Raw genomic sequence first — 20,234 nt, 5'->3', positions numbered from 1 at the left:
CTTCCCAATTCTCTGCATCCTTGCCCTCCGTGCCCATGATCTGAGCTATCCTGCCTCACATACAAACAAGAAGTTGCCTGCATGAGCCTGCAACATTACACTCATGGTGTATCGAGCACTCCCAGAGCACCAATAGTCTCCCAAACACCATCCTCAGCACTAGAATGTTCTCAGGCTTCTTCAGCCACTGCCAGCTCCTGTTGTATCTAGACAGGGAGCACCGGCACGGACTGCCACCAGACAGAGAAGTCACTGTCAGCATGCTGGTACAGCAGGATTCCAGCCAGAGGTGCTCCTGTCTCCAGTGCTGTCCCTGGGACAGGCAATTTCCCAGGGGTCTGGCCTGGGAATATGGAAAATAAAAAACAGTATGAAAATAAAAAAATAGGTGTTCTATTCCTTAATAAAAGGAATAAAAGGAGAGGGTGTCTTAAAAACTCGGATTGTAGGGCACCAACCATGATGAGCTTTGGTGTACCAGGGCTGCAGCTCCTTCAGCTGGAACAGGCTGAGCACACGTACTAGCCAAGAGTACATCAGATCTCCCCAGGGCACAGGGGTCAGGCCAGGGTCCCTGTGCTGTCACACCTAGGGGACACCTTGGAACAGCCAGAAGACAGCACTTCTTCCCCACAGACCAAGCCAGCCAGAAACGTCTCACCGCAGATCTGCAGGTCTGAAGCACTGGTTACTAATACTGTCCTTTCTATTGCTTTGGGCTCTGTCACATGTAACATGATCCTGTCACATATAACATGATCACACATACCAGGGTCTTCTCCTTTGATACATGGCTGGGAAGCACATGCAGCTAGTCAACTTGCTCTAGAGATCATGGCATTCATGTCCCCTCAGGGCCTAAGCTGAAAAAGTGGTATATTATGTGCCAAATAACACAAACCCTCCCAGATTTAGTAGCTACAGCCCAAAATGGCTGATTCTTCTTTGCAGCACGTGCCGTCAGGTGTTTGTGGAAAGGGTATCTCTCTGCTCGTGTAATGAACTAACTGCAGTGAGAATGTGCATCCATAACTCAAGTCTGCAAGACCTGGAAACCCAACTCAGGATCTTGCCTTTCTGTTTGTTTGTTATAGCAAGGTGTGGCCAGACATGCAGACTGTAGGTAAATTTGAAACATACCACCATGAGGTCTGCCAGGACAACAGCCTTCAAAGCAAAGGTTATCAAGCTATTCAAAGGCTTTGATGGTAGAGCACGCTAAAGATAAGACTGTTGAAGACTCCTTGTTGCAGGTAACCCGACAAACCACTCCTCTTCCAATCTCCACTCAAATGAAAATGAAACGAAACCCACAAATACACAGCAGACAAGGTGGTAAAACAGTATGGCTGATGACACTGCATGATACAAACCTTCTGAACAGAAACCACCACCACCTTCAGAAAGGACAGGACAGGCTTTCTGCCAGACCAAGCCTATCAGAACACCATGAAAGCACCACGTCTCCCACAGATCCTGCCACTGCAAACACCAAAAAGGTGAGAGGAACATGACAGCTAATGCTCTGAACTAACCTCTTGACTCCCAGCTTCTGTCCTGCAAGAACCAAGAGACTGGCCAGGATCCCAGGCACGTCCCTAGGGCTGTCCCTACAGGCTTCAAGCTCCCCAGCAGTTCGCAGAAACTTCAGCAAGAAAACTAAAACCTCTGGAAATCAAAAAGCAAGCTACCAAATACAACTGATCACTTCCCTCCACAAGGGCTACCCAGAGCATCAGCAGATCCAGCACGATCCAGTCCACACCATCTTCTTCACAGACTAGGGAACCCGTCCTATGTATCAGCCACAGTCCAGCTACCTAAGGGATTAGCCAAGAACGAGTGTGCTGTTAATGATTAGCGTTCCCTAACGTTGTGCTCTTGGTTTGGCAGCGATGCCCAGGTGAGGACAGAGGCTGAGGAACCTCCAGATACCCCCCAGGTGCAACCCTGGTGCCCTTCCCACTTCTCCAATGACATTTTCAGCTTCTTGGCCCAAAATGCCTTCAGCCTGCCCCCTCCCATACTGTAGTGTTATCTGGTATCAAGGGGACAGATGCAGCAAATGTGTTGGGTATTTTTGTGTTTTTCTTTTTTTAATCCAATAATCTCATTTTCAATTAAAATATATAATATATATTTAAAAAGGTTTAGAAAAGCTTCTATGTAATTTGCAGCTACTTTTACATATAGATTACAATAATGTACAACTTTTCCCCAGGGTGGTTTGAAACCACGGGGACCTGCTGATTCTTGCCTCTCAAGTCATATACATTATCCAACATCAAATGCGTTTGTTCCTAATATCGATCTAAAAAAAGAAGTCTGTCACTGGTACCTTCTCAGAGGGAGAGATGCCTAATACGCCTAATGGGAACACACTTAACATTGGCTTCATATTCACTGTAGAAAGTCCTCAGATTAGTAAAAAAATATTTCATCTATAGAAAATGCCCTTCTGAAAAGCAGCCAGAGCTCTGTTAAGGCCACACCCAGGCTTTCCATTTCTCTGCTGTAGTAAGACAGATCAGAAACAAACTCAAAATGATGTTTTTATGTCCCAGAAACAGCTATTAGCACCTGTGCTTATTTTACAGCAGCCTGGTGTATCAGGAAAGTGCTGAGAACAGCATAGGGACTTCTCGAAACATGCTTCCGACTTAATGGGGCTCAGTTGGCACAGTGAAAAACTCCGTGTCCTCCTGTTCCACTCAGGTGGACAAGAGGAAGCCTTCTGCACCATGACTCCCACCCTTCCCTGCAGAACACCAACGGGTGCTCTGGAGATGGGCACACCGAAACCAACCCCCTTTTCCCACAGGGCTTCCACCAACAAGCTCCTTCTGATTCCTCTGCGAGTCTGTGGGATACCAAGTGCACATCTGGTGGCTGAATGAAAACATCCGACTACTTTGCCCCAGAGGGCAAACCAAGTGAGAGCAGAGCCAGCCCTCTGCCAGGCCGAGGCACTGGGAGCTTTCTGCCGGAGCAGAGAGAGAACAGCCGTCGAGAGATTCCTCCAGCAAACCCAACTCTTCACATGGGAAAACGCTGTTTGCCTGGCACAGAGCATTCTGGCTGAGGTTTTCACCGGGGCTCCTCTTTGGACACGCACAGCCCAGGGTTTCTCCAGATGATCCGAGGCAGGGTCAGGTTTGTAGGAAGAGCCATGGCACATAACAGGATTATTATTTTAGAACTCTTCCTGTTGCAGCCAGATGCAGGTTGCCCCTTCTTCCCAGCTGGGCAGCCCCTTCTGCCCAAGGCATGGTGTGCAGGGAAACCGAATCCAACGTGCTCCATTCTTTTCTCTGCCAGGGGTGGGAAGTGAAGTCAGAACCCGATGTTCAAATCCTGAAGGACACTAGGAAGAAGAAAAATAGAGTGAATGGTTAGATCTCAGCTTCAGTGGGAATTCTGGATGCATAGATAAGGAGTTAGTTACTATCAATCAGCCCCTGCTGCTCGAAGGATGCCAACTTCCAGCAAGGAACAAACACATATCACAAGAGAACTTGATCAATGGAGAGTCAACCAGAGGATGTAACTGCTCAGGTCCAAGCTTCAGGGTACAATTGAGGCAGAAAGACAAAAGAAAAGCACGAAGGTCAAAAGCAAGTACTCCCGTACTCCTGCTGACAGCAACAAAGGTCTGCAAGATAAGGAGGTTCAAAGAAGAATTTGGCTAACACCAGATGCATTGCAAGAAAGCAGCAAGGAAGAAGAAAACTCCCCTTCACCTTTAGCACCCACAAATATAAATTGGTAGAGAAAAGACTAAGAAAGGGATTTTTTAGAGATCATACACTGAAACTGTTTATGCTTACCCACTTAAAGAAATCCTGTCTCTACCTACAAATAATTAAACATTCTAGATATCTCATTTCCCTGCAAGTCTCGAGATCCCTTCTCAGGTCTTCTGACTCACCTCAATGAAGCTGCCACAACTTGTTAGAACAAGCCTTAGAATAGGTCTAAGCACTTAAAACACTGACACAAAATGAATCCAACCGGTTGCATCCAGTAACGGTGACCGTGACAAAGTTGTGGAAACGGAAAGAAGCTACAAGAGGTAATCAGCCCCCAACAAGAAAAAAACAATAACTTAAAAGCCAGAGCAAGAGGCTACTTTGGGAAACTGCAAGTTCATGGGGCTTTTATTTATATATTAATGTTCTGGTAGACAAAAACACGGGTTTTGGACCAAACAGAATTAGACAGAGAAAACCTTAAGTCCAGACCAAGCTGGGCAAGGGATAAAGAGTCTTCCAGGCTATGAATCTATAGGGAGTATAACTGAACAACTAAAGATCTTTAACTGGTGTCCACCAGAAGAGTGGACGGACTTCACACTCGTCAAGGAGGCACAAACTGTACTGCTGTACAAAAGAGGCAACTCTGCTCCCAGGTATCCCTCCTACTGGCTTGCAGAAACAACACAGAGGTAGACAAGCAAGGCCAGAGGCCCTGAGCTGCCCAGAGACAGCTGGGTGGCCACCCATGCTTCCCACGACCGGAACAGAGGACAATGAAGGTAAGACTGGTTGCCCATGATCCAGCACCTACATGCCATGGTCTCATTCCAGTTGTGGCTACTCTTTTCCCATGACCTTGCTCACTAAGGCTCCTGTAAGTCACTCGGTACGGCTGCCGCATCCAGAGCCTTAACCAGTGAAGGGTTAAGGCTTACAAGTGAGCTGCAGCTACCAGACAACAGCAGCTGGAATTGTAGAATTTCTGCTTTTCTTAGCTAAAGAAAGCATTCACACCCCAACCTTCTTCTTCTGCAATTAATAGCAAGGTTTGTGGGTGCTGCATTGCTGCTGGGTGAAGTTTCCATGTCTGATGTCTGATCTCCAAGAGACAGAGGCTTCAGACAGACAGACTCCTGGGGAAGCTGTGGACAAGGTCTTTAGCATTTATGGCAAGAAAGGAACAAAGTCATGTTAGCTCTGAGCACTACGGGCAACAGCAACTAGCTTGTGTCTTCCCAAGTACTGCAGAGAGACTAAGCACTTCCTTCCTGAAGATCTTCTCTTGCCTATAAAGATAAATATTTCCCCAGCTCCAGCTTCATTCTGGCTGCCCAAATCACAGAGTGAGGTCACTAGCATTTATTGATGAACGGTTTTTGCTCAGCATTACACCCAAAATTGACTCAGAAGGCTACAGGCTAAGCCCATAGTAACTACTTGGAAGGACAGCTTTAGGTTAGCAGAGCAGCTTTTTCCAATGTGAATTTAACATGGAAAAAACACATTCACAGAAGCGATATGAAAGGAACAATATCTAGCAGCAGCCATGCTTCCCCTAACAGCAATTTCCAGACAGGGACGCCAATAACCCACTGCAGTAACAGATTGAAAGGGATGACGCAATCTTGACGTCCTCACAGACACTGATGTCTGCAGCTCACTTGATTTTAGAACTTGTAAATTTAAGAAAGCATTCTGTCTTCTTTTCCCAGGGTCCTTCCTGGCCTCCAGGAACACCCCCATTTCCCTCCACACACACTCTGTTCCCCCTTTCTTATAAACCTGACCCACCTCTCTGTCTTGGCAGCATTTTACACAATACTTGCTCTCCTTTGGGGAAAAGCTCTCCTTCATCCCACGCTCCATGACTTCCAGGATACAGGCAAAACTGAAAAGCTTTGCAAAGCTCAGAAAAAGCAAACATAACCTAAGGACAGAAGAAAAGGCTTGAAACAAAGCACACTGAACAGGGTGACACTCCTCCAAGTGCAGTGCTGCTGCTAAGAGTCATTCACCCAGAGGTGTGCAGGTGCTGCACCTTCTGCTGACACACAATATTCCTTCCGAACTTGTTCCATATCTCACTCCTCTCTTGGAGAGCATCTGTCCAGCATCCTTCCCAGAAAGTACCACTTCAACTTCATGCATGGAACAAGGCAAATCCAGAGTTTCCAACATCAGATAGCTCCTCTGTTTTGATTAAGCAATTCACATTTTAACTATGAAATAAGATGGAACAAGATCACAACTGTGCTCTTAAGAGCTCATGTTTTCCCTCCTAAGCGTTTGAGTATAGCCATATCTTCACCAGTACTAGACCCTACCCTTTGATAAACATTTCCTCAGCTTCTCTGCTGTACACTCTTAAAAAAAAATAAGCTATACCTGATATTCTCTAGACAGAAGTCTTGTCTATCCAGCCCAGGTAATTAACACACCCAGGAACAGCTTGCATGTTTTGAAAACACGCCAGCAAATAACATTTCACCCCTGCAAAGTCAATGTATTCCCCAAATATGATGTCCCGCCCTCACATGGCATGAAAAATAAATAGAAAACCAAAAAAGCTCAGAACAATATCCAGTGCAAACACTGCTCAAAAGGCCACAGCCTCTGTTACTAACTTGCAAACAGTCCTAACACGGATGAAGGATGCCAAAGTTGTGTCAATCAAATTTGTTTTTCAAATCAAAACTTAGTTTCCATATTCCACCTGACGTTAGTATATTCAATTTAAGATAGACACTCAATTCAGCAAGAGCATAGTTAACAAATGCACAAGACTATAAAAACACTCATAACAAAACAGAAAAGCTTGACCGGTCCTGCCTCCCTCTATAGTAAGGAGATCTCTTGAGTACACACAGAAGAACGTAACTAATAAATGAAATGCTAAGCAGTGTGGTGGGATTTGGAATAAGAGGGAGTTAAATTGCATTTAAAAAGTCAATTTACAGTCATGTATCAATATTCATCCACACTGCATACTCCTGTTTCCCATTCCAATAATGGGTACGTAAGCAATTCAGTAGCTAATGCTGATGAACCTTTCCAGACTTTACAGACACTATCCCAGATAAAGGAAGGGCAGAAGGTCTGATAACTGAAAGCGATTGTGTCCTGCTACACACAGGGCAAAGCAGGCTGTCATGACACAGACATGCTTTGCAACTATACATACTAGAAAATTCTGCATGGATAATAATAACCTGGATAGAAACACAACATGTGCTTGGCTCAGTTCAACCGCTCTCTATATATAGGATCGTGTCTTTAGTTATGGAATCAGCATATGCTCTCATGTCAGCTTCCAAGCTATAGGCATTGCATGGAAGAGATAGATGTCCTGCAACACGGTCATCTTTGGTAACAAGAGACAACAGGAATTTCATTCAGGTTGCTGCTCTACTCCATAAAGTAGTTTAATACCTGGTAAGTTAAATCTCCCTACCTTCACACAGCTTTTTCTCCTTCTAAAATGGGGTGCGGCTCTCCCAGAAGTCTCTTACTCAAAGGGCACCTGCTCTTCCAAAGAGGTATCTTTAACTGCTGCAGAGTTGGGCACAGGAACTATCTCAGACACAGCTGTTCCCACTATAGAGCTGTGGCATTTTACATCACTACACATACCTTTTTGTGCTCCTGAAGTTAACTTGGTACCCAGGTTTGGTTGGAGGCCTGCGAGGTGCTGGGATAGCTGGGAGTAGACAGAATGGGTTCAAAATTGAAGTCCAGTCCTTCTCCATCCATGAGTTCACTGTTGATTATGTAATCCATATCACATTCAAGGTTCTCCATGTACATGTCAACGTCCAGGTCAATGGGCAGCCTGTCCTGGTTCAAGCCCAAGGGAGCAGGGCTGGCGGAAGAAAGGAGCAGTGGACTCCCCAGCTGGACCGACTGGGCAGTCGTTGCAGAAACTGGAGCCTTCAAACTGATGATGCTGGCAGTGTTCTGAGGAGATGTTACCATGGGAAGCGTTGATGGCAAAACACCGGCACTGACTGGTTCTGCCTGCTGCTCTGTAGGCTTTCCTCGTGAATCGCCTGAGCTCATCTTACTCTGGGTGGTTTGTCCACCTAGAAGCAGAAGAGTTTGGCTGCTCATCCTGTTACCAGTCTGCGGGAGAACTGGATCCACCTGAGTCATCATAACATCCCTCGGAGGTGGAGAGCTGGGTGTCAGAAGAGCTTCCAAGGTCTGAGGGGCAGTGAAATGGCTGACAGAACTCTGCAGCGAGATATCAACAGGGTTAAACAGGGAATTGCCAAAAGTAGTGGTCTGACCAGCCGCATTTGGGCTCCGAAAGGAAAAGCTGGAATCTCTCTGGATCTGACCACTTGAGGCAGATTGCTGGGTAGATAACACGGACGAGCTGGGAGACATCAAATTTAACCCATCGATGAGCTCGAGTTCCTCGGTCACAGTTGGTGGAACATTGCTGGATGCACTGGAGTACACGAGAGAAGGAAGCAGCTCTTCATCGTGAAGGTCATCCGGCTCCGTCAGGATAGGAGAAAGTCTGGCACTGATGGTGCTTGCATTGGAACTGGTTCGAGGCCGGAAGGTGTTCCACACATCAGAGTCCTCGTTGCTTCTTGAGGACGGGCTCCCAGGCCACTTAGGGAACTGGGATCCAGGACTGTCAGCAGTGGATTCCGGAGCAGACTGGAGAGGAGGCTTCTTTTTAGATGCTTTACCTCTCACTTTTGCGAGTTTGCTGCTGTTGTCCATGGAGGCAGCTCTTCTTCTTGGTGCTTTTCCACTTTTACCACCCTCAGGATTGAGCATCCACCAAGAGCTCTTCCCTGTGGCTTCATTATGGACTTTAATGAACTTGCTGTGCAGGGACAGGTTATGTCTAATAGAGTTCTGAAAACAGATTTTAAAAAATTAGAGATGAGTACCTGACAGTTGACACACATCCCATCTAGAAACTTCACAAGCATAAACGCATTCAAACAGCATCTAGAGAAGAAAGTTATAACAAAGACCTACCCATAAAAACCTGCTATCTCTGCCTGAACACGCCTGACAGCACCAGCAAGTAGTGCCATGTCTCACTGCAGCACCAATGGCAAAACTACCATGAAAACTAGCAGCTTCCAGCTAGCAAAATACCAACGTGAAAACTTCTTCAAGACTATACGGAATCTGCAAAAACTAAGTGTACCACAGAGCAAGTAAGCGAATTCCCAAACACAGCGTGCAACTTCAACATGAGCCTCACTGCATTTGAGCTAATGCTGCTCCCACCCTTCTGCCAGCCCCGTTAGCCAGCATAAGCCTGGCTGAAGGTTTTAATTTTTATATGGCCAGCATTCAGATGGATTCAAGCACAGCACAGCAGTAAACCAAATCACCTGGGTGAAGGGAAATGGCAAAACACTTCTAATTCAGTATACTCATTACCATCTTCATCCTAAAATCAGAGAAATAAGAGAAACTTTGTGGAACAAGAGTTCCAGTAATCCTGAAGCCCGGCAGCCCCACTCTGCGAGCAGCCAGGACACCATCCTCCACGTGCATTTCTAATGGGGTAAGATGTTCAACAGATAGAGAACTCCCATGCAGCACATGCCGGTTTTAGCCTCTCCCATCTTCCCATTTGGCAAGGCACACATCCCTTGCCTCTCCCAGCTCCCTCCTTTTGGTTTAGTTTTGCTGGAAGCTGCAAGCTAACATATCTGTCCACTATCAAACTGAATTTTCATCCTGCAACTGATAAACTCCCTGGTATTTTAGAATCAGCAAGCAATATCCGTTTGAGCAGATCCTCCCTACACTCCCCTTGAGGCCTGTGTTGCACATTTGTTTGATACTTGCATTTAATTTGTTCAGATGGTCAAATTACACATCATTAAAGGTGCTACACTGGCAGCATAACAGCAGTCCAAGAGCAACAGCTTTTTCTTAAATCTAAAAGGTATATAGCAGCCTTCAGCTTTCATGCATGGTCTCTAAATTTTGAACAAAGTTAACTGTGCTTTTATCATCCTTTCCCACCACCTCTGAACACGGTTCTTTCCTGCCTGCTGCTTTCCCTCTCCCCACCCTTTTCCTCTCGGAAGAAGTCCTCACCGTGCTAATTTTGGCCACATCACCAAAAGTACTATCCTAGAACAAAGCAGATGTGTTACAGATTAACAATACAGGCAAAGCAGAAAGTTTTCAGGGAGGAGGAAGGAGGATGATTCTGCATTAGTCTTCATTTCAGCCTTTGACTGTTGAGGACTGGGACAAGACTGCCTGCTTGTTTTGATTGGTATCAAAGGACACGTTTGCTCTCACCCCGAGAGCACCGCAAGGGTTACTGCAGAGCCAGGACCTGATGCAACGTGTCAGTCAATGCTCTTACATAGTTTTATTAATTGAGCTGTTCACAGTAATAGCTACAGAACAATCCTGCCTGGCGTCTTCTTTAAATAAAGTTTTCTTTTCTTTTCTTTCAAGTCTCAAAAAAAAAGTAATTCAGACTGGTAACCTGTCTCCTGCTTTCATTTCCAAAGAACTGCCCCCCTTTTTTCAGGTAAATGGGCATGACACTGAATGCATATTCCTGCAGCAGTAAGAATCACCAGGTAGTCACTCATTTTTCACTTATTCTGAAAGTAACATGTGAACTCATGATGACGCTCAGTCCCATCAGGAACGACCCAGTAGCTTGTACACATAGTATACATATGCACTCTCATAACAATTTATTTTTTAGTTCAGTTTACTAAAATGGAATTTTAAATGAATAGGTTCAGGATACAAAAATTTCACAACTAACCATATTACGGGGTTTTTTTCATGCATGACTACAGCTGGGTTTTAATTCCTGTGTCAGCAAAAGCACACTGCACTGGTGCAAGTATTTATGCACCGGTGCGAGTATTTCAGTAACACTGAAACCTCAAGAAAATCAGCACCACTTCAGGCATCATAACTGACAATTTCAGTAACTAGTTTTCTAGTTTTTTGGCAGAAAAGCAGCTGGAAATACGACATCTTGGAATAAGACTAGGATTCACATGAACACAGATATGTAAAGCCTGATAACACTCTCAAAGTGTTTTTACATGTTACTGCTAAACTGACATAATGGCTAATAGCTGAAGAAACAGATAATTGCTGGACCAATTCTTCCTTTCTCATCCTTGAGCTCTCCTCCTCCCATAACACAAGCATCTGTGACCCTATGAGTTGGTTCACAGAGCTAACCCACCCAAAAAGCAGCCCTATCCTCCCCTGAAAATTACTGTTCCTGCTTCTTTTATCTCTTACTGTTTTTTGAACAACCTCACTGTGGGAGTCAGACACCGAAAACTAAGGAAGAGACCAGAATATGTGGTTGGGGGCAGAGGAAAAAACCCCAGCACTTCTTACATTAGGGTTAACTGCTGTCAAACCTGCAATGCCTCAATTGTCACTTGTGCATCTCTCCCGCAGGCTTGGCGAGGCAGCTCACCATGCAGCACCCCGAGTCGTAACACATCTGCGTGACTGAGCTCACCTGTGTACTGGAGACTCCAGTACAGAGATCCCAAAATAAAATCAAGTGATGCACCTGCCAGCCTGGGTGCTGCGAGACAGCACAAGAGATTCACAGCTGCATACCGCACGCTCCCCAGCACAGTAATGCACCTGCTAGAATGATTTAATACACCTAATGCATGGAGGGCACCCTCAAATCTCACTGGGAAAGTGACAAATCAGTTGTGCTAAACTAATCTCAGAACTCCAAGACAAGCCTGAGAGGAGAGGAAACAACAGAGTTCAGTCACCCAGGCAACGCTGACGTATTTCCTTTCTTGATGTTAAGCAACTCAAACCAGAATCATACAGACAACAGTAACTTTTTACATGCTCAGCTTTAGCAGTGGTTCCTCTGAGCACTTGCATCCCACACAGGGTCTCGACTCCGCAACACCTCTGACAGTAAGGCAGCGTGACCTGAAGGAACAGGCACAGGCAGGAATCCTTCAAATCTTTAGGGACCTTTTCAACAACTAGCTAGGAGCAGTTCTTGCTGTTTATTCAGATATCTTATAGAGGTTCTTATGGCTCAAAATGTTAAGTATTGCAGTGAAAAAAATGCCAGTCTGTGTCTCTAGTCCATCACAGATCAAAGATGATTCCTGTAAACCACATTCAGGAAAAAAGTATCGGTCATTAATTTCAGAATTTATGTAAAATATAAAGTTTGGCTACAGACATTTATTGTACACTGATGGGTGGACCATTAACTAGGTACCAACCACTGTGTGTACAATCCAGGATATATGGATCAGCCAGAGGAGTGTGCTTAGCAGCATCCACAAACTATTTTCTAGATCTCAGTTACCACAGCATTAAATTTTCTTCTTTTATGAAATCCCCTAGCCCTATTTGAAGGGCAGGAACACTCCTCACCATTGTACTAGGCCTGCCTCAACACCAGTGCCAGTGCTTTGGTCTCAGGACGGGGAACTAGCCATGGGAACTGGCAGCACAACCCAGCAATTATCCTGCCCAGTCAGCCTTCTGGATACCTGCCACAGACACCGAGATACCCAAGTAAATGCACAAATGGGTCATACAGAAGACAGAATGCCAGTGACAGTCTTTCCAGGGGACTACACAGCTTTGTAGGTAAGGCTGAGGTTATCTACCATAAAACTGAAGTTTTACTCAGAGCAAGCCAGAACATTCAGGATCATTTGTTCAGACTTTGAGGTTCCAAATGCTAAAAACAAGCTTAAACTCACCCTCCTGTGATGTACTTTATTCTAAGCCCCAATGTGACAGGAGCAGAGGGAGGCTCTGGTGCCCTGCCTGGAGCTCAGCCGTGCAGCAGTAGCACATGACCCGCGCTAACAGAGCGCCCGGGGCCAAGCACACGCTGTGCTGAGAGAGACACAAGAAACAGTGGCTACCCTCGAAAATGTTGTGCTTGCCCACATTTGCCTGCATTTTTAATCACTGCTCTCTAGCACAAGGGCCATTCTCCTAGGAAATGTCAAGTTTCTACTACAAACCACAGAGGCACCAGATTTCTTAACAAAAAGGCGCTCTCAAGAATGAGCAACAACAACAACAAGAAAAAAGAAAGATATGCAATCACTGCAGCTGCCTGTAATACACTTGCACTGCCTTGGAGGCATACAAAGAACATGGTCACATCCCAGCATGAGGCCGTGTTCCAAAACCAGGCCTATAATTGTGCCGAATTATCATTTGTCGTGGCATTCCTGGGAGGCTGCAAGGGAAGAACGCCCCGCCTGCTGCATTTGTCAGTGCCCGTCGCAGCGCTCACCCGGCCATCTGCCTCCAAAGGCTTCAGGAAAAAGTCTCCGTTCCTGAGATTTTGCAAACTTAGGCTCCAGCAAGTAAACAACTGCTCCAGAGCCAGAGCTGAGACATTTCCCCAGCAATCTCCTTCCAGAAGGCACACGTGAGCACAGACATCAGGCTCGGCAGACGAGGAGCTGTACCTTGGGAAGAACGTTTTCCTTTCTGCAATTTTTCAATGGGATCAAGAAAATCTGGCTCTCTAAAAAAGCAAAGACTGAGGTGATTTACAAGTTCCCCAAGACAGGCAGGCATATATAACAAAAGCTGCTCAAGATTAGATAGAGCAGAAGAAACTTGTTGGAACAAGAAAAACCAGCAGTTCAGGAGCAGCCGTCTCCAAGTACTGCCTGGAAAATTAAGCTGTACTACAAGGAATAATCTTTCAGCAAAGCAGTTTTCCAGAACAGACTGGCAGGGAGCAGGAAAGAGCAGCAGCATAATCTTAAGGCAATTAGACTGGCATTGCACAGGGCAGACGGACTTTCATCAAAAATATGACCTCTCTTCAACTTTTGAGAGGGACAACTACACTACATAAGACTTCGAATTAAAAACAAAACCAAATGAACAAAAAACCCCACCACCACACACAAAACTTCCATAGTTACTCAAGGCATTACACCTTGTTTGGAAGAGGGGGCTATTAATGTCATTTTAATGAGGGCTAAGTAAACGTTGCTACATTGCAATGGTGGGCCCTCACTGCAGGTGCCTACTAGTCAGTCAGTTTGATCCCATCTGAGAAACAGGACACCTGGTGACCCCACACTTGCACCATCACCCTGTTCCTGTGCACTGCCACTGGCCTCATTTTCTATACCAAGCACTTCACCATCCTCCTATCCACAACACCATGCCAGGTCCAGCCGCCTTCCTCCCTTCCCACCGGACCCTCACCTAGGCCACACTGCTTACTGTGGCCAGATCACTGAAGAACTGGATTAAAAGGTAAAAGATTCCATTAAAAGAAAGACTGATGGACAAAAGCCACCCGTGCTCCCCAGATTTCCATGCTAGACTCTTCACTACAGCCTCTGAACAACCGTTGTTCAGCTCCTGTTTGTTATTTCCCCCCTTGCTTTAAGGAAGCCCAGCGAGGCTGTCAGCAGCCGGGACAGAGAACATCTCCCTGCTGCCAGCACGAAGCGCATTGCTGTCACCACAGGAACACATCTGGGGCACACAAGGTAATGGCAAGAGTCCAGCAGCTTCCACCCACCCCGGAACCGAACGGCCAAGCCTTCCCTTCCTCTTGCAGGACAGCAACTTCCAAGAAACCAAAATAATCCAAACTTAGTAGAAAGCAGCACCTACAACACCACTAAAGATTTACTGGACTTTAAGTACTGAGGATGACAGCAATGACATGTCTCTTCTGATTCCATTTACAACACACAGTTCTTCATTTTCAGTGTCAGAAGGCTTAAAGGGGAATTGCATAATTTCTGGAAAATAAATAACTGGATAACAGGAATTGTATAATTTCAGGCATGCGAACTTGGGAGAAAACACTGCAGGCTTTCTCAGCAGAAAGCAGCCACCTCTCCTCCCAGACTGAGGTCAATGGCTCTGCGCAGAGAGAGACCCAGACTCCAGACTGAGCCTCCCTTATGCACAAACCTGCATCAGGCTGGGTCACAATTATACTCTGCTCAGAGCTAAGATGCTGAGTTTTGTGTTTCCTTTTTCTTTATGGCATCAAGTCAGTTATGCCTCAGTGAGCGAAGACAGGGAAATATTTTTAACATCTTCTCAAACCATCATCTTGAAATTATCATTACCAAAAGTCAAAAGCAAAGCTATGTAAAGCGCTCCCACCAGATGTTCCTTTCCAGATAAAGGGTTACTTTGTGAAATTAAAGAAAGCTCTCCTGATAGTGATTTTGGCCCTTACCTGTCCATGCTAACAAGCTACAATTCTGACAAGTTTGAGCCAATATACCTTCAAGGATACAGGGACACTCCAGCACAGTCCACACAGATATAAGCAAACAGCTAATGTGGCTATTTTAGGAACAGACCATTGCTTTTTGTTGTAGAGCTGACTACAGGAAACAAACAAACATAAAACCAAACCAAAACTGGCTACCAGCAGTCAACACAATAAACTTTTCAACTTTACCAAAACAAGTGCTCACATAATTTGTTATCTACTGAACTGCAATCTATTTGCAAGGCATAAGGATAATTTGGCAGAACCCATCAGCTGCAGCACAGAAGAAATAGTCCAGCAGACGAACAGGCTTGCTTTTGTCTGCTGGTCTACTACTGTTTCATGCAGGAGCTTCAGAGGACCACAGGATGAGCAGCTGCTCCAACCTGAGCGAGCTCTGTGTGTCTGCCAGGTGACAGTGAAGTCACCATCACGAACTGAATTGCAAGGAAGCACCTGAGAACCCTCAGCCAAGCCTCTTGATCCGTCTGGTCAACAGTTACTGTCAACTACGTGCAATATGCATGTAACACAAGCATAAAATGGAAGGGTTTAAAGTAAGATGCTGCCCACTGGAATAAATATTAAGAGGTAGCTGAGTTTCTGGATGAATGACACCTTCTGTTTCAGGCAAGCAGAATGCTTGTTAATTTTTAATTTGTAATACAGCCACTTGAGTTGTTTCACATGTGGATGTGTATGCATATGTATACATTTGAGTAGAGGTGAATGAGAAGTACCAGAATGCAAGGTGTGACTTCAGCCTCCTATAACTAACACAGTACTGCAGAATCATTTGTTCCTTCCTTTATATTGCATGCATAGGCAACATCTGATTTTTGCTTCAGTGAAGTATCTTTGGAGGATGTAAAGGATGGGTTTAAAGTTCATTTTGTTCCTACAAGGGGAAGACAACAGCTTTGGGAGACAGACTAGTCCTTAATGCTGCTCCTCACTGGCTCAAACTTGCTCCTACATACGGGTGCAAGAAATGCAACAACCAGTGCGAACTGCTTCTGCAGGGTTTATGCACTTCTACTTCATTCAAACTCTCAACACCTTCCTCCCTCAAGTAATCTCAAAGCCAGAAGGAATTATCCTCTTATGGACAGAGCAGCTTGCAGGGCACGAAGGGGAAGATTACAAAGAAGCCCCATGACACACGCCTGCAAGGACACTTCTGCCTCTCAAGCTGGTTAATTCTTAACTTGGGCTGGGTTACTGCAGGGAAAAGACAGGCTGCACACCCAGCAAATCTGTCCTGTACAAAGCGTGTGAAGCAGTTCAAGAATAGCAAACTGCACCTTCCTCGAAAACATAGATTCTCCCGGAATTCACTGAGGTTACACCCTGGCAGCCTCTAACAGCTGTATTTCCCCCAATTGTATAGTGGAGTAGGACAGCTGTAAAGTAATTACAAAGTAACAATGAGTTTATGGGGTTTATATTAACTCAAGTAGATTAAAAAAACATTCTTAAAGATGCATTTATTTTCATTTCCCATGTAAAACTCTCTATGAGAACTACACTACATACAAATTGGATGTATTATCAGTATGGCCCTGCCCAAACACCACAGAAATACAAGAACTCTAAAAGCTATAGTACTATCTTAAAAGGCATCAAAGTGCTCAATCAGCATTTAACGGCAGCTCCATATTAACTTCCTTTATCCAAACTCAGTCAAAAACTGAGAAATCAATAAAGCTAAAACAACTCCAGAAGTTTTTGTTTTACAACTTTAGAAATATGCAAGCAGAGCTTCTTAGTGTTAAAAGTAACATGGAATGGCAAAAACAACAACAAAACGGGCAGGTCCATTCCTCAACTGAAGAGACATGTTTTGTTTATTCAGTTTGTCTTATATTTACTTTAAGTCCACAAAACAAAATTGAACTGATTTGATTGATTCTACGTCTTTAAAACTGTAAATGTCTAATCTGCCTTCATCTAATGCACCTTGGTGCAAATAAACTAAAGTAACCAAAAAAACCCAAAACCTCTTGCAAATCTATATAACCGCATGTTAACTGCATGTAATCTATATAACTGCATGTTAACATAAGCAAGACTAGAAGTCAGAGCTCTGTGGTCACATGTGATAGGGGACACGTCCTGCCAAGAGATTTGAGAGAGTCAACAGGGAGGAAAACGGTACAGAGGGAATATACCACAGCCCCTTTTGCCTCTCCTGGGCACATAAGAGTAACTGCACACCCCCTACATATCAACCCAAACTTTGATAATATTTGTTAAAAATGAAAACAAGCTTTTCTGAGACTTTCCCCTGGCATTTAAATAGTTTCAACTGTATTCCTATTCTGTCTGCCAGTTAAAATTAAGGGTTTTAAATGGCCCTAACCATAAGACAGGCTGATTCCCACCACAGCTGCTGTTGTTCTGTCCTCCCTCATCTTTCCTGGCAAAAAGTTTCTGTTCTCTTCCCCTACTAAAGCCAGCTTGAATTAATCCACTCCCAGGCTAAAAAACTACAAATGAATTTCACACTGAAAAGTCATCATAGAACAGATACAGCAACAGCGTCTGAGCACGGACCTCAACCCTTGTAGGCGCACAAATTCTCATCTCTGCCTTTCTGAAAGTTAAATCCAACTGTATGTTTCCCAAAAGTCATACACGCCTAAAACACAGAGTAAAACCAGAAACTGACAATCTCATTACACATGAACAAATATTACAAAAGAACAGCCATACTGAATCAAGCCACAAGTCTACCTACTCCAGCATCCAGTCTGGCAGGACACCTCACTATAATCCACCTTACCCACAATATCTGGGGATGCATTTCAGAAGCCACGCTGAGCTTTAGTCTCAGGCTCTACTGCCAAACAGCTACAGACACATTCCTGAAGAGAAAATGCACCAGTTCCATAAACTGTCTGCCACAATAATGTGACTCCACACAGCGGCAGGACCAGGACAGCATGCCTAGCCTGAGGAAGCAAGAACTATCTTTCAGTGAGACCACCCAATCTTCTGAAGAGAAAGAAAATTCACCCAAGCACTGTTCCAAATCTGAACTTAATAAGGAGGATCCAACTCACACTCTCTAGGAACTGTCAGTGAGCCAGATAAATGGGAAAGGTGAAACGTTTTGTACCGACCTGTGCCAGCCTAAGCTGTGACAGCTGTGTCCCTCTCACCATGTCCCTGCCCTCTCTCAAGCAAACATTTGCACTTATGCAGCCACATGGTGTGCCACTTCAGAGCGCTGAGCCAGCTGAGAGCTAACCTACCAGAAAAAGCTATTCACTTTTTTTGCAAAATTAACTCCCTGTGCTGACTTACTGCTCGGTCACACAGGCAGAGGAACGTGTGGCTGGAGTCATGGAAGGCCCAAAGCACAGTGGCTAATGCTGCCACAGAACTGCAGCATGGGCAATCTGCTAACCGAGACCGCAAACAGAGAGGTACGCTACAAACAAGAGCGTGGCGTTAAGTGTAATTCCAGTCTGCACCAAGAGGAATAGATCACACTCTTTAGACTCCAGTCACCATGGCATCCACTGCGATATACCGGGACAGCCTGAGGGCTCATTTCACATGCCAGCTCTCACATCTCCCCTTCTCTTTGATGGAGTTTGTTTGACTAAAGAGAATGGGAGGCTGGTACCTGCAGAGGATGGAAACTGAGTTTAGCTCTTTTAACAGAACTCATTTCCCAAGTGAAAGATTATGTTGAGAATTTGGAGCAGTATGTTGCTTTCTCTTTTCCAAACTCGGCAGAGGTCCTCAGTCCCTGCACAGGCACTGCACCAGCACTGCTCTGGGACACAGCACTTTCTTTAAAGGGAGGCTCTTGGAAGCCAAGAATGCCTACTATGAAACAGTTATTTATACTTGGCTTTAACACAGTCAGGTCATAAAGAGCCCCAGCCTTGTATTTAAAAAACCTTTAACTGTCACTTTGTTTTGCGCAGAAGCTTTTAACTGACCCTCGGCTCCTCTCCTGGAAAACATTCCAACTGCAAAGGGCGCAAGGAGAAGCTGCACAGGGGCATGCCATAACCACCCACCCAGAGAAGCCCACCCCTCTCTGCTCCAGCTGCACAGAGCTCAGGCTGGGTCTAACAAGACCCTGCCCCGCACTAGACAAGTGGCTTTGGGCAACGCTGCTCCCCGGGCTGCAGCCTAGGGAGCAGGTGCTGGCAGCGAGGCGAGGTGTGCAGAGCCCGGCTGGGGCCGGGCGGTGACAGGGGAGCGCGGGGCTGCGCGGCCGCCGGGACGGGCAGCAGCACCGGCTCGGGAAGGCACCTTGGGCCCCGCTCCTCACCCAGCCGCCCCGCCCGCCCAGCCCGGCACCCCGCGGGCGCCCCGCCGAAAGCCAGGCCCGTCCCTCCCGCCCCGGCCCGGCCCGGCGCGCACCTTCCAGCCGGCGGAGCTGTTGCTGTCGCCCTTGTCCTTGAAGTAGGGAACGGAGCGGACCATCCACTCGTAGATCTGCGCCAGCGTGAGCCGCTTCTCGGGGGCGCTCTCGATGGCCTGGCTGATGAGCTCGGCGTAGGACTGGTTGCCCCAGGCGTTGCGCCGGGAGCCGCCCTTCCGCGCGGCCGCGCCGCCCGCCCGCACCCCCTCGGCCCGCCCGGGCCCCGCCGCCGCGCTGCCTGCGCCCTCATCCGCGCCGCCCGCCGCGCCGCCCGCCTCCGCCGGCGCCTCAGGCCGCGGCAGCGGCCAGGTGCAGGAGCGCGGCCGACTCTGCGGCTCGAAGTCGGGGTCGATGTCCGGCGCCGCTGCGGCGCCGCCCACCTCAGCCATGGGCGCCCGCCTCAGCGCCACCGCCGCCAGGTGCGAACCGCTCCGCCGCCGCGCATGGGCCGGGCCCGGCCCGGCCCGCCGCCCCTTTGTGAGACCCGGGCCCCGCCGCTGCCGCGCCGCTCTGTTTACCAGGGAGCAGCGCCGCGGCCTGCGCCTGCGCGCGCGGGGCACGCCGGGAGCGGTAGTCCCGACGGGGGGGCAGCGGGCGGCTCTGCGCGGGCAATGGACTACAACACCCGGCATCCTCCGCGCCGGGGGGGCGTGGCGGGGCGGGGCTCCGCCGGGGGAGCGTGGCAAGCGGTGCGTCAGCGCGACTACAGCTCCCAGCGGGCACCCTGGCGGCCGCGCTTACATAACCGGCCCCGTTACCGCTCACTGCCCCGGAGGGCGCTGGGCCCTCGCCGAGAGCCCCGCGGGAGGAGCCGCTCCTCCGCACGTGCCCTGGCGCGTCT

General features: G+C 47.0%; 1 protein-coding gene across 2 annotated transcripts; it reads right to left on the bottom strand.

The window, feature by feature from the left end:
- Window positions 1-2,075: 2,075 nt before the first annotated feature.
- On the bottom strand, window positions 2,076-19,931 carry FOXO4 (forkhead box O4). 2 transcript variants are annotated; one of them, XR_013922767.1, is made up of 4 exons: window positions 19,393-19,931; window positions 7,386-8,627; window positions 5,794-5,974; window positions 2,076-3,364 (listed from the first exon to the last, which is right to left on the bottom strand). XR_013922767.1 is itself a non-coding variant. In XM_080352670.1 (3 exons), exons 1-2 carry the CDS (start codon window positions 19,780-19,782, stop codon window positions 7,404-7,406), a joined length of 1,614 nt encoding a protein of 537 aa, XP_080208796.1. In that variant the 5' UTR covers window positions 19,783-19,931; the 3' UTR covers window positions 2,076-3,364; window positions 7,386-7,403. The 2 variants fall into 2 exon arrangements, 1 of the variants encoding a protein (XP_080208796.1); XM_080352670.1 differs by lacking the exon at window positions 5,794-5,974.
- Between the last annotated feature and the right edge of the window lie 303 nt (window positions 19,932-20,234).

This window comes from Nesoenas mayeri (assembly GCF_963082525.1).
Source record: "Nesoenas mayeri genome assembly, chromosome: 13".
Taxonomy (NCBI): domain Eukaryota; kingdom Metazoa; phylum Chordata; class Aves; order Columbiformes; family Columbidae; genus Nesoenas; species Nesoenas mayeri.
This window is presented reverse-complemented; position numbering and strand designations above follow the sequence as displayed.

Excerpts from the sequence above, each read along its gene's own strand:
- FOXO4 (XM_080352670.1), bottom strand. The coding sequence starts at position 19,782 with ATGGCTGAGGTGGGCGGCGCCGCAGCGGCGCCGGACATCGACCCCGAC. Across the intron at positions 8,628-19,392 it reads ACAGCTCCGCCGGCTGGAAG|AACTCTATTAGACATAACCT; the intron begins GTGCGCGCCGGG and ends ATCTGTTTTCAG.